Source organism: Haliotis asinina, chromosome 1 (assembly GCF_037392515.1).
Source record: "Haliotis asinina isolate JCU_RB_2024 chromosome 1, JCU_Hal_asi_v2, whole genome shotgun sequence".
Lineage (NCBI taxonomy): Eukaryota > Metazoa > Mollusca > Gastropoda > Lepetellida > Haliotidae > Haliotis > Haliotis asinina.
The window spans coordinates 24,170,745-24,191,189 of record NC_090280.1 but is presented as its reverse complement, the minus strand read 5'-3'; the positions used below and the strand labels follow the sequence as shown (position 1 = coordinate 24,191,189).

The 20,445-nt window shown below is 38.5% G+C and overlaps 1 protein-coding gene across 2 annotated transcripts in view; it reads left to right on the top strand.

Annotated features, from left to right (window-relative positions):
- The window catches only part of LOC137289219 (large ribosomal subunit protein mL41-like), a 254,186-nt gene extending 237,977 nt beyond the window's left edge, over positions 1-16,209 (top strand). Inside the window, exons 2-4 of one of the 2 annotated variants that reach the window (XM_067820847.1) lie at positions 8,026-8,219; positions 13,511-13,611; positions 14,842-16,209. In XM_067820847.1, coding sequence (XP_067676948.1) covers positions 8,026-8,219; positions 13,511-13,611; positions 14,842-15,006 — 460 coding nt within the window. In that variant the 3' untranslated portion in view covers positions 15,007-16,209. Of the gene's footprint in view, positions 1-7,957; positions 8,220-13,510; positions 13,612-14,841 lie in introns of those variants that run through there. The other variant, XM_067820848.1, reaches the window with a different exon arrangement.
- Positions 16,210-20,445: the final 4,236 nt, after the last annotated feature.

Here is a 20,445-nt window from a genome sequence, read left to right as displayed (position 1 = left end):
GCACCACTTCAGCTTCTGACTGATATATCTACCAAGCTTTGCGGAAAAATATTGAACGGTTTTTGAGTTCTCCTCCGGAAACCAAGCCCACCCCACCATAAGACTAACACCAAAATGTTCCATGGAAAAACAAAAAAATATAAATGCCAAAAACCTGTAAATAGCAAAAGGCACAACCATAGGCTGAGATTACTATAGCTATCAAGTTTGGTCTAAAAATATTGAACGGTTTCTGAGTTATGCTCTGGAAACAAAATGATTACGGATGGACGGACACATGAGGCGTCGACTATATCCTCTTGCATTACATGCCGGGGGGATAAAAAATAAGGTGTTGCAACCTATCAAACTTTCATGAAAAAATCTGGCTTGCTATGTGCCTGGTGATCAACGGCATGAGCTTCAATCTATACAAGTGGCACACAATGACATGTGTAAAACAAGTCTCAAGCCTGTCCACTAAATTCCATTAGTCATCTCTTACAAGCATAGGTTACTGAAGATCGGCATGCACAGACGGCATCCTGATGGAAGAAATTCAAAATCATAATAGAGAATTTGAGAGCTGTCATTTACAATTTTCTGCACTTTTTTTAACAATTTGCTGCTTGTAAATTTGGCTGATAGGAGTTACTGATTCTGAGCAAATGATTTTATGTGCTGTGTCAACAATTTTGTTGAGTTTAGCTTTGTTTTGAACAGACAAGTTACCAAACCAACAAAGAAGATTAAAAGTTAAAATACTTTGTATAAAGGTTTTGTAGAAAAGAACCATGAGTGAACAATCAATTCTAAAAGTGTTTAAACGACGAAGGAAGTACAACCGCTGTTGACCTTTCTTGTAAACATAATCAACTTTATCGTTCCACTATAATTTTGAATCCAGAACAGTGCACAAATACTTGTATGTGTTTACAATTTCAATATCTTCGTTGTTGATTGAAATCTGGGCCAAAGGATCACAAGTTTTTCTGAAATCAATAATCATTTCTTTTGTTTTCTTAGTATTTAAGATCAAAAAGTTGTTTTTACACCAATTTGTAAAGTTAGATACTTCATTTCTGTAGTCAAGGTCAGCAGATTTAAGAAGTGACACAATAGCTGCATCATCAGCAAATTTGATGTTCAAACAGTTTGTTGCTTTACTAACACAGTCGTTCGTGTAAATTATAAACAGAATGGGTGACAAAACACATCCCTGAGGTGCTCCAGTAGACAGGTTGGCAGAGGAAGACTTCATTCCGTTCACAGTAACACACTGAGGTCTGTCAATCATAAAGGCATTTATCCATTTGACTAAGTTACTGTTTACACACAAATTCGAAAGTTTTGACAGAACCAAATGGGGTTGAATAGCAGATGAGAAGGTCCGCGAAGAGGATTCTAACGTATGCACCACTGGTTTCCAGATGTTTGTAGATGAGGTTCAGGAGAGTAAGCGTAGCGTCGTCTGTACCCCGTCTCTGTCTGCAGGCAAACTGGAGTGGGTCAAGTTGGTCTTCTACTTCTCACATTAGTAGCTTTTTGATAATCCGTTCATGACTCTTCATGGCTACAGACGTAAGGGCAAATGGACGATAGTCATTACACACTCTGGGATTTTGTATCTTCGGAAGTGGAACAATGTGAGATGTTTTCCATATGACAGGTATCTGATGTTGGAGAAGAGTTTTTTTGAAAACACATTGAAATATGTCGCATAACTGATCACAACATTCCTTAAGAATCACAGGAGCTAATTTATCTGGACCGACACTTTTGCGACTGTTCAAGTTTCTGAATGTTTCTCTCACGTCATCAGCAGAAATGTCAAGATGATCACTGACAGCCAGGTTATCCAGAATAACACTTCTTTCATCCGGTAAATCATTAACATCGAAACGTGAATAAAAGTCATTAAGCTCGTTAGCAAATGCAAAACTGTCACTCACATTGATCTCTGATTGTTTCTTATTAGTTCCTAGAATGGTTTTGAGACATTTCCATCCGTCCTGAAGATTGTTTTCTCGGAAATTTAGATTCTAGTTTTTCCTTATAACGAATCTTATACTCCTTGGAACAGCGTACAATATCCTTTTGCACTGATTTAACTCCAAGTTTGTCTCCAGCACAGATTAAAGTCCCCGAGGATAAGTTTGGGAGCATCCGCTGATAGCATATCCATTTTGTTAACAGAATCACACAATGCATCTGTAGCACGTTTGTTATTTCCATTGGGTGGAATATAAACCACTGTTACAAATACCTGTCCGAATTCCTGGGGGAGATAGAACAGTCTGAAAGACACACATAACAGTTCTATATCAGGCGTACAGAGAGTATCCCATACCACATAATTTGTGCACCATTTAGAGTTGACATACATGCATACACCGCCTCCACTAGATTTACCAGATCTTGCTTCATCTCTGTCCTGTCAAATGGGGGCACTAAATCCATCGAGGCAAAGGTTAGCACTGTCAATACTCTCTGTTAACCAGGTTTCCGAGAAACATCGGAGGCAACTGCCCTTAAATTGGTGGAGAAATTTCACACCCGTTTCAAACTCCGAGAACTGTTTCCGTAAGCTGCGTACATTGGCCAGAAGTAGTGTGGGTAGAGGGGGTCTGTTTTGTCTGGCTCTCACCTGGCGTCTCACTCCACCCCTCTTACCTCTCTTATGTGTCCTCTGGGCTTTCTCGTTCTCACATTCCAGTGGTATATCCATTTTGAGCGAGCTGATATCCGTGTAGTTCCGGAGCTTCAGTAGTTCTGTCCACTCGTAGTGACGAACTTGCGTCGGGCTTGGTCTGCCATTGCTGGCGTCCATGACAGTCCATTTTGAACACACACCAGTGAAGTGTTGAAATATCAGCAAAAGTGTTAAAATAACACAAACATTCCTCAGCATTATCTTGCAAGACATCTTAGATGCTCTTTGGAGTTGGAAAAAGTCATCAGACAACACAAACACACACAAAAAGATACAAATCGACGAGAGCACAGTTTACGAGGTGCGTCGCCGACAAGCAGCGCCACCATGTTCACACTGGTGTACATGTATACATAATCTCACTGGTCACCCAGGAGAGCACACCTGGCAACTAAATGTATAATGTCTGCAATTAGTTAGCCAATAATGAGCAACAATGAATCAATCAAGGCATTGGCGGTTAATTCTTTGTGGGAAGGAAGTTGTTTTACACTCGTACTTTACGACAGGGTGTATTCAGTATAGATTACATAAATCTACACTCATAAACACTGCCTTTTTGACAAATCCTCTGTGGAAGCAATCAGTGTGTTATCGGATAATCCTTTGACCGATGTTTGTTCTTGTAACTCAGCTGATAAACCCTCTTGCACCACTTACATGCACATACATGTATTACATAACATAACAATACATCTGCAACTACAGACCTTAATTTATAATGTTGAGTATTTACTCCAGACAGGAGAAACGCCAAATGGGAACCTATGTCGAGTAATTTTAGTGATGTTACCACTATTTATACCTGTTATAAATTCATTAAGTGACTATCAAGTGAATAATGACAAATAACACGTGTAGCTACTGAGATTTACATATGATGTTTGCATTGACAGCTGGGCCAATCCTCACAACTGTCTAAATATAAAGCTATGGAACCTTTCGGACTTACATGAAACAAATGGCTTGTTACGCGTATAAGTACATCATATTTTCACATAACATGATAAAAGATTGAGGTAAAAAACACAGAAATAGGATCAAATTGGATCAGTCAGTGTACCATCCAGGCATCAGAAAAAAAATACTGCTGGGACATTTTGTTACAATCAGATAAGGAATACCATGGATATTTTTAAATAGCGACATGTGATGGGCATCCAGCCTCCTCACTTTTTAGGGTGAAGAAATTCTGCTAATGTGGACAAGAGCCCAGTCCCTTTGACTGTCACCGTCGAGGGAGCGGGTTCTGACCAATCTGCTGCTTGGATTCGTAATTAGACCATTGGTGAGAAACATTATTCTCTCCTCATCAGTGTCCCTTTAAGCAAGTGTTCGTAAAACTTCCTCATTGGAACTGGGATGGTGGGGTAGCCAGGTGGGTTCCATTCCTTGCATGGGTTCAGTTTTTTGTGTCCACTTAGTGACACTGCTGTAATATTGCTAAAAGCAATGTAAAACTACACAAACTCACTAACAATCTGAGCCAAACCATTCCTATTCTATCAGAATATATGACATTCTAACCAGTCCAATTTTGAACTCTATGATGATCTTGTCATAGACTCCCTGACAGAGCACTTTGGAAAAATAGAGTGATCCCTGATCTAAATTCCACAGGGTACAGCTATATGTCTCTCCATGACCACCCTGTGACATTACTGTGGTCAAATACAATTATTTCGCTGCAATTTCAGGGAAGACATTAAACAGTCAAACTTTAAGAAAAAAAAAAAAAACCAAAAAAATTATCGATATAGTTATTTTCTTAAATACACTGACAAGTAATACAAGACACTATTATGGATGACAACTTCTTTAATTCTTTTTAACACTGTTAAAAGAATGAAAGAAGTTGTCATCCATAACAGTGTCTTGTATTACCTCACCAACTTCTAAATGCCTTTGAAGAATGATACTGACAAGAGTTGCTTCTTTCCAGTTTATACTGAAAGTATTTTATACTGAAAGTATTTTATACTGAAAGTATAATGGCATTTCAAAATATAACGAAAACGATGTGACTATCAAATGACTTCTACTAATGATGTCTTTTTCAGTAACAAAATCAATGAAAGCAACAAAAACAACCCTGTAGTGTCACGCTGACATCTTGTGTGACTGCGATAATCACACTGTTCAGGTCACAGCACGTGATCACATGGCGCAGCGACTTGGCAATAAATAGGTCAGGATGGCTTCAAAAACCACCTAACGCATCCTTTATCCACTCAAAAAAGACATTTGCTAATATACCAACACGGAAAATTAGCACGTCTGCTAGTCAATACGTTGTACGTGCTTTTTATGACAACCTGTCATTGTGTGAAGTTGGATCTACTTTCCTGGGCACTTCGAGTCTGTTGTTGTTATGTTCGTGCAGCACTCGGTGTTCAGGAACTAGCGTCAAACTAACAATCGCACCATTGATTCATGAATAAAACTTAATAAGTATATTTCACAGCATAAATGCCATTTAATTACCTGACTGCAACTTACTGATAATTCGTTGTTACCCACAAAGGCCTCCTATTTTCACAAGCAGGACATGCACGTACCTTGCAGACATGTCCGTTTGTACGCGCTGTCTTCTAAGGGAGGTAACTCAAATGTATTTCAATGTCTATAAATAGAAATATGCACGCGCTGTGGAGGATAGACACGCATTTCCAAACGTCATGCCTCCACAGTTATTCCAGTCCATGCATGGTCATAGACAATCATTTTAGATAAGAAACTCAACGTTTTTTTGCATATGTTTAAAGCTTATGTGGAATCACCACTACCTGCAGAAGCGTGATTGAGAGTGCACGTGCAGCTATCGTCGAGGTCACGTCTTGTGGCTACTGTATCTGATCTCATTTGATGATATATGTTTTCGTTTACTAAACGTTAGAAATATTCAAATGAACTGAAAAGGTAACCGAGTGGTGTTTCAAAGCTACGTATAAAGCTGGTGACAATGGCAGATCTAGCCTTGTAAGTTGTATGAATGACCAACCTTTGGTTTAAGGTTGAAACGCCGTTTAATAACGATGGGTTATTAATTTACAGGGCACCCTAGTTATAATGCCCCTAGTTATAATGCCACACTGGGTATAATGCCATACTTTTGACAGAACGGATTTCCTGTCTATACAGTACCCTCGTCAAAATGCCAAACAGGATATATGCCATGTCACACATGTGCCAATATACTAACTGCCACCTACAACAAGAAATCACCTGCAGACCCTATGCTGAGGGATTATCCAGTCATTCAAGGCTCTTTGCAGCAGTCATCAGCTTAATCTGTCCTAACTGTTATAATGCCACCTTGAATATAATGCCACCTTGGATATAATGCCACATTGTCTCTTGGACAAACGGTGGCATTATAACCAGGATGTGATGTATGTCATGCATGTGGTTAACTGGGATTTGATAAAGCTTTGAAGACTTTGTAACTCTGACAATGATATGTGCGTATGTGCGCGTGTGTGTTGGGGTCGCATGCATATGCGCACACTTGTCAAGTGAAGACGTACATTTCAGTCAGACACAATGCATAGCAACTCCGAACTAAACGGTCTTCTTTTATTCCCTTTTCAACAAGTGTCAGGGCAATATCTTTCTATGAAGGGGCGGTAGGGTAGCATCGTGGTTAAAGCGTTCGCTGGACACCAACGTTCGAGTCCATACATGTGTCCGATGTGTGAAGCCAATTTCTGGCGTGTCCTGTCATGATATTGGCTAATATTGCTAAAGCGGTGTAAAATCACACTCACTCACTCTTTGAAGAAGTAGGAGGATTGAAGTGTAACATTGACGTTGCTCATCCACAGGACCTTAAATTGTCATTTATATTTACGTTTTGAACTGTACATTATTCTTAGGTGCTTTTGCCAATTTCCGTAGTGTATTACCAATTCAAGTTAATTTCTTCTCACAAAATACAAACTAAGTGCACAATGAAATGACCCCAGCGTCAGAACGCTAGCACGTCAGCACGTCAGCACGTCACACTATATAGTTCGACAATTACACGTACCTCATGTATACAACGGTTCGACTCGGGCTCGATTCCTTAGATGGGTACAAATATGTGAACCCCATTTTCGGTGTTCCCCGTCGTGGTATTGGCCGGATATTGCTAAAAGTGGCGTAAAACCCAATTCAAGACGCTTTGGTGATGACAAAGACAAATAACTATACATGTGTATCAAACCATCAGTTCGCCATCGGTTGGTGAGATAACACACTTGAAGGGTTTGCTCGTCCTACCGGTTCGATTCCACTCATGGCTACAATGTGAAGCCCATTCCTGGTGTCCCCACGCCGTGATATTGCTGGAATATTGCTTAATGTTGTATAAAACCTTGTGCTAAGTACTCAGTCATCAGTTCGTCACACAAGCGAGCATGTTCGAATCGTCAGTTCCAGCAGGAAGACTATATACAGCTTATCCCTGGTTCGAGCTAGCGTTGGACCGTGACCTCGATTTCCCGAAAAATAACAACCATCGCACAGAGGCCGGGACCCGTATAGACAGAAATTGATTGTACACATTCCTGCCGTGGGAGATATTTCAGGTTTAAACGTTTGGTGGAAACTGGCCTGTTAAGAGAGAAGTTTATCTTAGATATACACACATTTCTAATCACATGATGTGTTCTACTCTGAGTAGAATATAACCTCAAGTTATGTAAGCAAACAAAGCGGCGACTGAGGAGCCTATGAATTGTATTTGCCTTTCCACAATGATGAAAAATATACAATTTGTTAGCTAACTCTAACAGTTACTTTAGAAGTAAAGCACTACGCTTTCATAGTTAGAGAATTAAAATTTCATGTCACATCGGCAATATATCAGCCATATGGTGATGGCGTTTTTGTAAGCTTGCTCGATAAATGTGGTCTTAGGTTCGATTCTCGTATAATGTGCATACATCTTAGTTTGGTTTGTCAACACCGCTGTGTGTAAAATATTATTGTCAACTTACACAAAGATAAAGACATAGCTCTCATCAACAAAATCCTGTCTCCTAAAAGTTCATTAATAGTAGATTTTACTAGTTTTGTTGTAACTGATGTTATATCACAAACAAAGCTAATGAAAGTTATCTGTCAGTATTTTAAAAGTGAAAAAGAAACGAGAATTTGTATAATCTTTGGTTCTCTGTTTATCCGGTATTCGTACCTAAAATTGTTTCGCTCAATTGTTGGAAAAGAAATCGTTTCTATTCGTTTTAGTTCACAATCCTGGCAATTCTAGAAGCAAGCCTCACAATCCTAAATTTTGATGTTACCCACTAGGTGGCCACCATATGCTGACTTCCTGTCGTGAACATCACGATGAATTTGTGTGAATTTAGTGTGAGATCAGTAGTTTTGGCCCAGTCGCGACGCTATTTTGGCTCATCTTCTTGTCGGCAGGGGAAGAAGACACGGGTCCCGTTTGACAGACGTTTCCCAGTGACAGCTAAGCACGTCAACCGCTATGTTAAGGGCGGAAGCGTGGAGATGGAGAAAGCAGTTGCAAAACACGGTATGCAAATTCAATGCAAACACGAGGCTGGAAATGATCCGGTAATCATGCATGTTCTGAACTGACATGTATACTGTATCGGTTTTGTACTTCCACGATGGATACTAGCAATAGTAATCTATTTTATGGATAATAATCTAATCTGATACTAGGCAGTGAATTCGTAGACCAGACTGATTCGTAGACGTTAGTAAATGATGTTAGTAAAAGTTAGTTTGGTATTATTATTAATTATGACATTAGTGTAAACGAAAAGTGTTTGAATATGGTGGAATAAAACAATATATTAGGTAAGTATGATCGGTATGCAAATAATATAATAATCTCTAAATTTTCCGAAATAAGAACCAAAATACACAATAGGTAAGTATGATGAACATTCAACTACGGAAACAAGCCCAGAAGTAGCAGTGGGGAAGAAAGATATAGAGAGTGTTGGTCACCGACAAATAATTAACAACACTTGAATATACACACAATATTTCACAATCAGAACAACTCACTATTTCCTATTTAAAGGGGCACTGATGCGGAGTAATTTCCGTGGACTGGTGTAAACTTCTGTTATTGTTTTTCTCCCGTGAGTACCCGGATGATATCCCAGAATTCGTGACTGGTTCGTGACCTCTACCGCACAGTCCGTATGCGCAATTGAGAGTTTAATTATAGACAGATCAACTAAGGTGAATTCATTTTTACTTCATTACAAATATATTATGAAAACAAATTAAACACTTTGAAGGTTAATCATCTTCCAGTGGCAGAAATGGTGAAAAACTATTAGGATGGAAAAATAATGAAGCCAATGTACGTCTCTGTATTTTGTCTCATAACCTCAATTAGTTTATTGTCATATTTGTGTGATTTTGAAAATTAATAAAAGAACACACGGTCTGCTTATACTTATAATAAATTTCTAACATGACAGCAACATTTATGCATTGTATAGATTGCAAATGTGGATCGTATTTCACACACATACGCGATCTACTGTGTGTTTTCTGTCATATAGATTCTTTTGAATGCTACAACAAATAAATTAAAACAAAATGCAAATAATGAATGTAAAACAGACTAATTTTGCAGCAACAATGTCAGGCTACTACCTTGTTCAGGAAAGTATACATCAATATCTACATAAAAGAAATCGGATTCCATTCATCAGCTGGTAAATAATCCTGCTCTGTGTCGTGTGTCTTCCAACAGTCTAATTTGTGAAAAACTAACACATCGTTTCATGTCTCTCACATTGGTGAAAACCTGATAAACCTCTCATTGGTCACCCAAGATAGCACACCTGGCAACTAATTGTATTATGTCCGCCATTCTAAGTAATTTAGTTAACCAATAATGAGCAATCAATCAACGCAAGAGTGGTTAATTAATTCTTTGAAGGGAGGATGTTGTTTTTACACTTGCACTTTATGACGGGGTGTAGTCAGTATAGATTAGTACATCTACACACACTGCCTTTTGACAAATCCACTGTAGAGGAGATAAAAGTAATTAATCGGTTAATCCTTTGATCGATGTTTGTTTTTGTAACTCAGCTGATAAACTCTCTTACATGCACATATTACATAACATACAATACATTTGCCATTACAGACCTTAATTTATGATGTTGAGTATATACTCCAGGCAGCAGAAATGCCAAATGGGAACCTTTGTTGAGTAACCTGAGTGGTGTTACTACTAATTATACCTGTTATAAATTCATTAACTGTTCATCCAGAGAATGATGGCAAATAACACTTGTAGGTTTACACCATCAAACGCGAGTTACAGCAAGGAAGATGTAATCTCTGTGTCGAATGCAGCCTGAAAACACTTATGGGCCGAAACTGTTTTGAGGATACCAATGGAACTTCGTTACAAAAGGAATACATACAGGCATTTGCTGTGTACTTGGGTAAATAGGTGTATTAAGTTGGGTTTTTTTACGTAAGAAGATTTTCAGATTTCTCTATGAAAGGCAAAGTCGTCGTTTTTAGTTTACGAATTCAAATAAATCAACTGTGTTTTTATTACCATAAATAATAAACCAGGGTAGCTACCATACCAAATTTACGTATGATATTTGCTATCACAGCTGAACCAACACCCAAAACTATATAAATATAAAGTTTTGCAATCTTTCGGACTGAAACAAATGGCTTGCTACGTGCCTGTAGACATCATATTTTCTCAGAACATAATTAAATATCGAGGTTAAAAACACAGAAATAGGATCAAAATGGATCAGTCACTATACCATCCAAGCATCCGGAAAAAAACTACACTGCTGGGATATTTTGTTACGATCAGACAAGGAATACCAAGGATATTTTTAAATAATGGCATATGATGGGCATCCGGCCTCCAGACTGTTTAGGCGAAGAAATTCTGCTAATGTGGACAGGAGCCCAGTCCCTTTGTCCGTCACGGTCGAGGGAGCGGGTGCTGACCAATTTGCAGTTTGGTTTCATAATAAGACCGTTGGCGAGAAACATTATTCGCTCCGCATCAGTGCCCCTTTAACATTCACGACCACAGAATTGATCAACGTTCAACTATACAGACACAAGCCCAAAAGTAGCAGTGGAGAAGGTGGGTGGGTCACTGCCAAAGTAATTAACAATACACAATCAAAACAAGTCACTAGTTCCTAATTAACATTGACAACAACTAAGTGCTTCACTTTTATTGCACCACTGAACACAAAATGACATTTTTTTACAGGCTAATATTCATTCCCTCTTCAATCACACTGTTTATGTCTTCAGCTGTTCCAAGTTTCATATCGCTGAAAGAGAGCATAGCATTGTATTCCTGTAAACAAAACCAAAAAATCTTCACAATACATAAGTCAAGTGGTTTATCAAAATTAATATGCTTGCAGAATAATATTATTCACTTATTTTTACAAGTCTACGAAATCACCGTCTATGAAACAGTCTGGGTTACAAAATCACTGCGTCTACGAACTGGTTCAGTCTACGAAAACACTGTCTCCCATGTAATGCATTCAAACATCCGGAACTTCTGAAAGATATTATCATGATTACCAAAGGAACAATTTTCACAAGTACCTCATGCTTGGTGCCATATGCTAGTTACCAACACCAAAATGTCACACACTAAGGAACTATCCATAGAACTTGGTTTTCCTTTGTTTTCACAACTTCTAGAATAATGATAATGCCTCTCAAACTCAAACTCTAGTCAAAGAAGAAATTAATTGATATTGAGGTTATAAATTATTGCTGTGTTGTGGGCAGTGTGTCAAAATTTGGTGGTATCACTTTTCAACTCACTGTGTGCATGTGCAAAACATGTAAAAAATATCCACTGGGCTTGTTCTCGATGATGGTGGTGTGATGTGTTTATATGTGTTATCATGAATTAAGCTGATTATTCACCTAGTCTTGGTCTTTGTTTCATAAATAAATTGAGATTAGTTGCATTCAACATGAGATTAGTTGCATTCAACATAACACTAAGAATGAAGATTTTATGGATATCAACTTCTTTATATGAGAACACAACGTTTCAGAGTTAATGCTTACTCCTTCATCAGGTGATTGAGAATGGGGTACAGAGTTATGTTTATATGTACAGGTAAAACAATAACAAAGTAACAAGTGGAATGAATTAACGAAAGCTGGAAGCCAGTATAAACAAGCGCTGATTGGAACCCGACAGTTGTGATAACAATGATGGAAGCCAATGGTAATACATTACAGATGATGGGATATGTTTACATAACGCAGGTAGGGGGTAAGGACGATGTACAAGATTGGGGATAAGGATGGAAGCCAATGGTGATACATTACGCATGATTGGAGGATGTTTACATAACACATGATTGGGGATTAAGGATGATGTACATGATTACGTGAGGGTTGATGAGCATGTTTACATGAGGGTTGATGATGTACAAACACAAGTAGATAAGGATGTACACGGGTAGATTGGCTATACATGAATTACATAGATAGAATGTACACAGATAGATGAGATTAATTTATCAATAAGTCCCAGGCACTTGGTAGGTACACTCCTTGGTCACGGTTGATTGCTGGTTTCTGTCTCCGGATCTCGATGGCCTCTTGCAGTTTCCTTTGGCGCCAGTTCTTGTTGTTGGTAGATAGTATCCTAGTGTCCTCCCATCGGATTGAATGTCCAGGGTTCTTGAGAATGTTCTTTTCAGGTATATGCATCAAAGTCTGTGGATAAAGAATTATCTCCCTTTAATAGTTTTTACATGAAAGTGGGCAAATCAAGCAATGCAGACAAGTTAGCTAATTTTTCAATAACGTTTACACAAAAGCTAAGATTTCACTCTCATTTATTCAACTATTAATCCAGAACCAAGTGGTCAGTCATAAGAAATTTGTTCAAACAGTCAAGAATGTGAGTGATACAGAAGCTCAATGTTGACCTCATAAACTTGGTTTGATGTACAGATGAGCTTGGAGTCAACTTACCTGTATAAATTGTGCCACTCAACTTCGAGTAATTAAAGTTCAGTTATATACATGCTACTTTCATCTTTGATGTATTTGAAATGCAGTGTTGTGTCCATAAATCTGGGATTAAGGGAACATCGCCTTTAACCATGGTAACTGTTCCAAAAGAGGGAGATTACATATTGACTAAAGATAGGTGTTTACTCTAATGCTGATGCTGTTTCAACAATGCTTAACTGTTCACATGAGTTTTATTAACTGGCCTTTGGCTCAACACTTATGAAATAAACATCTCTTTTTCTTAGCTTTCCATGCTGCAACAGTAGCAGCATTGGGAACTTCCTTACATCTGGGCGTATCTAGTTATTATTCAATTTCGTGAAGCCTTTTTCAGGGCTAAGAAAACGACACAGCATATCTCTTTGTGTGAACATACAAGAGAAGTTGACTTTGTCAGCAAAGACACTAAATTTCCAATAAACGTCACAGACAATACTGTTTACCACTTAAATTGTTTTTGCTTTGCTTAGTATTATATGAAGATTACCATATTTATTTTACTCTTATTCCAAGCCAGAAGTGGCTGTCAGTTGTGCTCATGCCCCCATCATTTACTGGTGATTTTTGAGATGAATTCTGATGCAGTAGTCTGAAATTTGAGTGAAAAATATTTAATTTAGTTACATTAATTACCCATTATAGCATGGAATTGTGTGGTTTTGATTAGTGATTTTACTGTGTCAGAAGCGGCACAGTGTTTGTTTTCATGCATATTTTCACTTTACACTGCATCATATATACAGGTTTTCTACATCAAAGAGTTTTCTTTTCTCTTTGCAGTCGTACCACCTACAGGGTTCCATGACCCCCAGTTAGGGAGATACAGGAATGTGCCTGAGATGATCCCGGAGTTTGTTGTACCAGATTTGACTGACTTCAAGGTGAAGTTTTTAGAATTAAACTCATTCCAGACTATAATTGTTTGCAAAGTGACCAGGATGCTGGCACTTTCAGCCTTTATCATATTTCCCTGTCATCACCCATTTTCATGAGTTTCACTAAAATAGACCTTCATTATCATGATCATTCACAATTCAGGCAGAAAGGAAACCACTTTGAAATCCTGGTTCAGCTCAACCATGGTTTTAGCTTTACCAGCAGCATACTTATGCTCACAGATTTTTTCAAACATCAAAGAGCTACAGTTGAAGTCTTGGTTGTGTTCACCTTATCTTTTGGTCCCTGCTGATTTCGATATATTTATCATTATTTTTACCCTGCTATCTCAAACGAGATGTGTCGAAATCCTGGTTGTTTCAAACTCATTTTAGGGTCTCCCAAAGCCCTAATAAGTACAGTTTTACCCGTTTGTCTCTACCTGTCAAAGTTGGTTCTTGCATTTGAAAACTTCATTCATGCAATCATGCTCAAGAACATGCTACAAAAAAATCAATGGCGAGGATGAAGTTGTTCAACAATCAAGTTAGTTGTTTCACTACATAGAAGAAGAAGTAGAAGAAGAAGAAGATTTTTTTTCAGGTGTCTACTATGTGTTAAAGTGTCATCTTTGCCTATACATCTATACACACACTGTCATTGCACTTACAGTCTGTTTCAGTCAGAAACGGACCAATGAATTGCAAATTTTATCATTGTGTAAAATTGCCACATAAATATAAACAGCACACATGTTTATCATTTACTAATACCCAACAGCTTTCTTTTATTTGAACATCTGCCGGACTCCACCAAAAAGGTAGTTTAAGAAACTATCATCATTGAAAACACGAAAGTTCTTATCTGTCGTAAGGGGGTGAAATCACAGAAACGGAACAGCTACTATCTCATCACACTTATTAATATTGGGATAATTCATTATCATTGCTGCCCACTTCATCCTTGTACATACTACCAATAAGGCTCACTGGCACTTGTCTCTTGCCAACTTGTTACATGCTGCCACTGTTACCACATCAACCACGCCTGGACTAACACTCCCTGGCTACCAAATGATTTATTCCTCATACTATTAACCTGAATTATCTTGTTACCAGTGAGACACTGATCACAGACTGACACCAAAATCTCTAAACAAGCAATGACACATGCTGTTGTCACATGTCTATAATGTTATCAATATTTTGTTACATCAGACATCTTTTCCCTTCCAGTTGAAGCCCTATGTGTCATACAAGGTTACTGACATCACACAGACCAAGTTCACAGCTAAGGACCTGTTCCATGCTTGCTATGCAAATGACATTGCAGACAAGTTCAGCAAAGGGGATATAACTGTGAACACCAAACAATCAGACTCCAAACATGACAAGTCATGATGTGAACTGTGTGATGAGCCTGTGTGTGAATATGTGTAGTATGGATGTACAGATAGTTTGTCAAGGATGCAAAAAGAACTGACACACAAATGAAGATATTCAGAAGAAACAGCTTTTGTGTGAGGTGTTCATGAACTGTGTGAACATAATGATTGACTAACTCATGAACAATGTGCAAGACTGAAAATATTTATAGATAAAAGTTTTTGTCCATGAAATATTTCATGTTTATGGACAGGTTTTCCTGGAATACTATCCTGTTCTGTAGCTCTGACACATTTTGATTGCATGACTAACGGGTCAGTGTATTGCCAAAGAAATTGTGTTGCAGTATGTATTGCGATATATTGGAAACTTTAGTGACAGCGAGTGACATTGATAGTAAATTTCAATCCTGTTGTCTACATTATAAGTCCCTCAAAATACATGGGTACAATATGTGAGCCAATTTCTGGTGTCAGCCTCTGTGGAATATTGCCCTACTCACTCACTCACTTATATAATGCTTGTTGTAGTTCTGATAACAGCAGTCTCAAAATTAGGATGCATAGCCAGGTATAGTATTTTCCTTTTTATGCGTTTGCAATTTATAGTTTGTATTCTATTCAAGAAATAACAAAGGAAAACACCTGCTGTGAATGTTAACGTATGTTTTTCAGTGAAGAAAATATTACGATATGTATCATACAAAAGATGTACTGTGCAGGCCTAATGATTTACCTGCTGAGGTCATTTAACTTGAGGCACAGTGCTCTGTGTACCCACAACACAACTGTGACGTTGCAAGTGTTTGGTTCTGTCTTTCAGAGCAGTTACATGCATTGTTTCATCCATCAGTCCACATGATCAATGAGTCATTGCAGGCTTTAAAGAAATTCTCAAATTTATTGTTATCTGAAGTCTGTTTACAGGGAAAACGTACCGATGAATTTCATTGTAAACAAAAGCGTAAGTCAAATAAAGTGAAATTAAGAATGCATAATTTGACCTTGACAGTTGAAAATTTAAGTCTCAGAATTTTATTCAACACAGGATAACAGTTTAACAAATGATCATAGATTCAAATTGTTGTTACCAGTATGTTTTGCAAGGGGGTCAGTGCAGTACAGCTTGTTCAGCTTGACTTGATCAAGTGAATACTAATACATTGCATGATCATGTCACAGCTAGTTCGATGCACCTTTTATCAGTTGATTGTCAACATGTTCAATCAGCCATTTGCCATTTGACATCTGGGTGTAGAGAAAACATCATCTGTCTCTCCATCCTTTGAATACCTTTCGAGGGGCGGTGGGGTAGCCTAGTGGTTAAAGCGTTCACTCATCACGTCGAAAACCCGGGTTTGATTCCCCACATGGATACAATGTGTGAGCCCCATTTTCTGGTGTACCCCGCCGTGATATTGCTGGAATATTGCTGAAAGCGGCGTAAAACCCAACTCACTCACTCACTCAAATACCTTTCGTGCAAAGATTCAATCCTAGATTCTAATTGTTGAGACAAGTCACATGTTGGATTGTATTCAGAACATCACAGCTAACATTAATGACAAAACCCTTCTATATGGAAACATCAACCGTTGATAGCCAAAACATGAATGTCGTTAAGTGGATATTGAATTATTCTGAATAAATAAAGGAGAAGTAACTTTGAGAAAAAGGTACTAAAACCTAAAAAAAATCAGTAGTGACATGTAAGCTTGAATGACCAACAAAACATCCTGAACATGGATTTTAGAAACTGCACAATTTCCATAGAGATAGTCACTGATAATGACATTTCTGATTATTAATTTCTTTGTTTATCTAATGTTGTGGTTTTCACCACTCTTCAGGGTGGTAATGTTCCTGTTAGATGGGAGCATGGTTACAGATTTGGGTTGCCTTCGGGTATATGAACGTGATGAACGTCACGGGGGCAAGTGCTGGCATTACCTAGTTCTTTGCTCGTCATGCTTATGACCTGGTTCGATTCGAATATAAATTGTATTGCGATATGTTGAAAACTTTTGTGCTTTACAGTGAGTGAAATTGTACATGTCAATCCTGTTTTCTTCATTTCAAGTCGCTTAAAATACATGAGTGCAGTGTGAAGCCCATATCTGGTGTACCCTGCTGTGATATTGCTGGAATATTGTTAAAAACAACTAAACTCATTCATCCATATTATTGGTAGGTTTCTGTCAGAACAACTGTTCTGCAGCCATTGATCATAAAGTGAATGCAGGAGGTAACCTGAGTTTAGCAACGTTTGTATTTTGATGTGGTACTTTGGTCAACTGTATGAAAGCATTCTGAAAACATTCTGGAGACTGACAGAAATTCATTAAGTCAACTGCTCGTAATCTTGATTGCAAAAACAATTGTTTCCAGGTGCTGTCTGTTTCCCAACTGTCACACACTGCACTTGTCACATCACTTTGTTCATGTCACACATACTGTCCTTTTGACACTTCCACTGTCCTTGTCACACATTGCACTGTCCATGTCACACATTGCACTGTCCTTGTCACACACTGCACTGTCCATGTCACACACTGCACTGTCCTTGTCACATTGCACTGTCCATGTCATACATTGAATTTTCCTTGTCACTGCAGTGTCCTTCTCACACACACTTGTCACATAATGCATTGATTTTGTCACACGTATTGTCCTTGTCACACACTGCACCGCCCTTGTCACTGACTGTATTGTCCTTGTCACACATTACACTGTCCTCTCACACTGCACTGGTCTTATTACACACTGTGCTGTCCTTGTCTCACACTGCATCGGCTTTGTCACACACTGCACTGCACTTGTCACACATACTATCCTTGTCACTCTGTACTGTACTTTTTACACACTACACTGTCCTTGTCACACATTGCACTGGGCTTGTAACGCCTACTGTCCTTGTCACACACTAAACTGTCTCTGTCACACACTGATACACTGTACTTCCCTTGTCACACACTGCACTGCCCTTGTTCCACACCGCACTGTTCTTGTCACACAGACCGATAGATTTATTACAGTATAAGGCCTCAGGCCCACAGTGCAGTGTTGCAATCGATTGATAGTGTGCATTGCATGCATTAAATTCAGTTTTAAAATGTATGTTCACTACTATTACCCGACGACGACGTACCAATGATAGCAGATACTACTCTGCAACTACACAAGAAAATCGATCTTCTTGGAGAATTTTGTGATAAAACTGAAATGAAAATTAGCTTGGATAAAACAGACATATACACAGAGAAAAAAGTTCAAAATGAGGAACGACATGTGGCTGCAGCACTTCCTGGATGTATCGCGCACCTGTCAAATTGCCCCGTATAGTCAGCAGGTCCAACTTGCAATCATCAGGGGGACGTCCCGAACGTTGACGATCCTTAACTTGATTAGCCTTTCTAATGAGTCTGCTGATCACAGTGTAATGGTAACCTGTTTGTCTTCCAATCGCCTTAAAGGACATTCCTGCAGCATGAAGACCAATAATCTGTCATCTTTGGCCTTCAGACAACCTCCTATGTGCCATTGTTTATGGTAATGACAAACCGTCTGGAAAAAGCCCATTAAATAGTGAATTTCGCCTGCACGAACATACTGCATTTCGGAAAAAGCATGGGTAGTTTGTTGCACGTGCATTGTTTGTTGTGTTCTGGCGCTCTGGTTTCACTAAAACACTGACCATATATTGCAAACCTAATGTTGATTGGTGTCAACAAATGTCATATTTATTTGGACTATTCAATGCATGGTCATAACTATTTAATTATGGTGCTTAACTTTTTTCTCTGTGTATAGTTGTGTTTTGAAATGGCGGCCCACTGAGGAACTATGAAAAATGGCATTGTAAAAGGAAAGAAATATAAGTTATAAACCAGTTATATATCTGGGAATTGTATTCACGCCTAAACTTTCTTGGACTAAGCACTAAATTGTTCTGCGCCCCAGTCGAAGAAATCAGTTATCAGTATTTATCGTTACCGGTATAAATTTGGCAAATTCAACTACTGTGACATTTTAAAAATTTATGAAATCATAGTAGTTCCTATACTAAGCTATGGAGCTACAATACTGGGGACATCGTGTCGGAAGATTATCGAGACTGTTCATACTCAGTTCTGCAAAAGATTTCTTGGATTGAGCAAAGCTACACCGAACAATATGGCTCTTGGAGAATGTGGCAAAGCCTGCGTACAGCTAACTTATGAAAGCTGTTACATTCTGGCGCAGACTCCATATGAAAGCGTCAAGACTTCCCCTACCAAGCTTACTATATGATTACATCCAGCTCTGATACAGATAGTTGTACTTGGGCTTGTGAGATTCGAAATATACTCTTTGAACTGGGATTTAGACATGTATGGCTAAACACGACACATGAAACACCGGTCTGTACTGAATTTAAGCAACTACTGAAAGATAATTTAATTCGGGATTGGCATTCACCCCTACATTAGACAACTCAAAATGTTGCAAGTACAAGTTATTTAAATCTCTCCTTGATGTTGGAAAGTACCTTACATGTGACATCCAACCTTATCTTATCAAGAACATAGCTAAATTCCGTTGCAACAACTTAAACTTATAATTAGAATCAGGTCGTCATAAAAATATACCCCGCAGTCAAAGATTGTGGGAAAAGTGCACAACTAATAATGCAAAGATCACCGAAGATGAATACCATGTTCTGTGTTGTCCCAAGTACCATCTACGGAAAACATCCAATATTTCTTTGAATTTCCAACTTTGCATAAATTCAGTCCATTTCAATACTGTAGTTTGGGCTTGAGACCTTATACTGTATTACAGTATATTAAATCTGTCTGTCTGTCTGCCTTGTCACACGCTGGACTGTCCTTGTCACCCACTGCATCGTTCTTTTTCCTTGTGTTTAAAGCAGGGTTTGATTACCCACATGGGAGGTCCATTTCTGGTCTACCCCGCCGTGGTATGGGTGGAATAGTACAAAGATTGACCTATAAGTAAACGCACTCGGTAGCACCATCCAGTGTCCATGTAACGCATTTTCATGATTTTTTTCATCAGTAATGGGAAACAGATCTAACGACTTACACTAAAAGGTATTTTATCTTTGTGAAGAGGCATGTGTCTATAACCAGGACATACCTATGTACATAGTCATCTGCTGATAACGAATCTTACAGGCGGTTTCTCACGGAGCTATCTGTTCTGTAACTGGCGGAGAACGTAATTGATAGCTAAGGTATTTTAGATGTCATTGTTCGTACTGTCGACTCTCATGTACAGAAAGCCACGTTTGTTATGGTCACTTATACAAAGACTTGACAAATATAAAGAACTGAGCCTTTTCGGCCCCGACTACATGCGCCATAGCTTATGTTATACAAGGGATTTACACTTCGCTCAGTAAAGTACAGATTCTAGTACTTCTGTTGGACTGAGTCCCATCCAGGACTCGTTC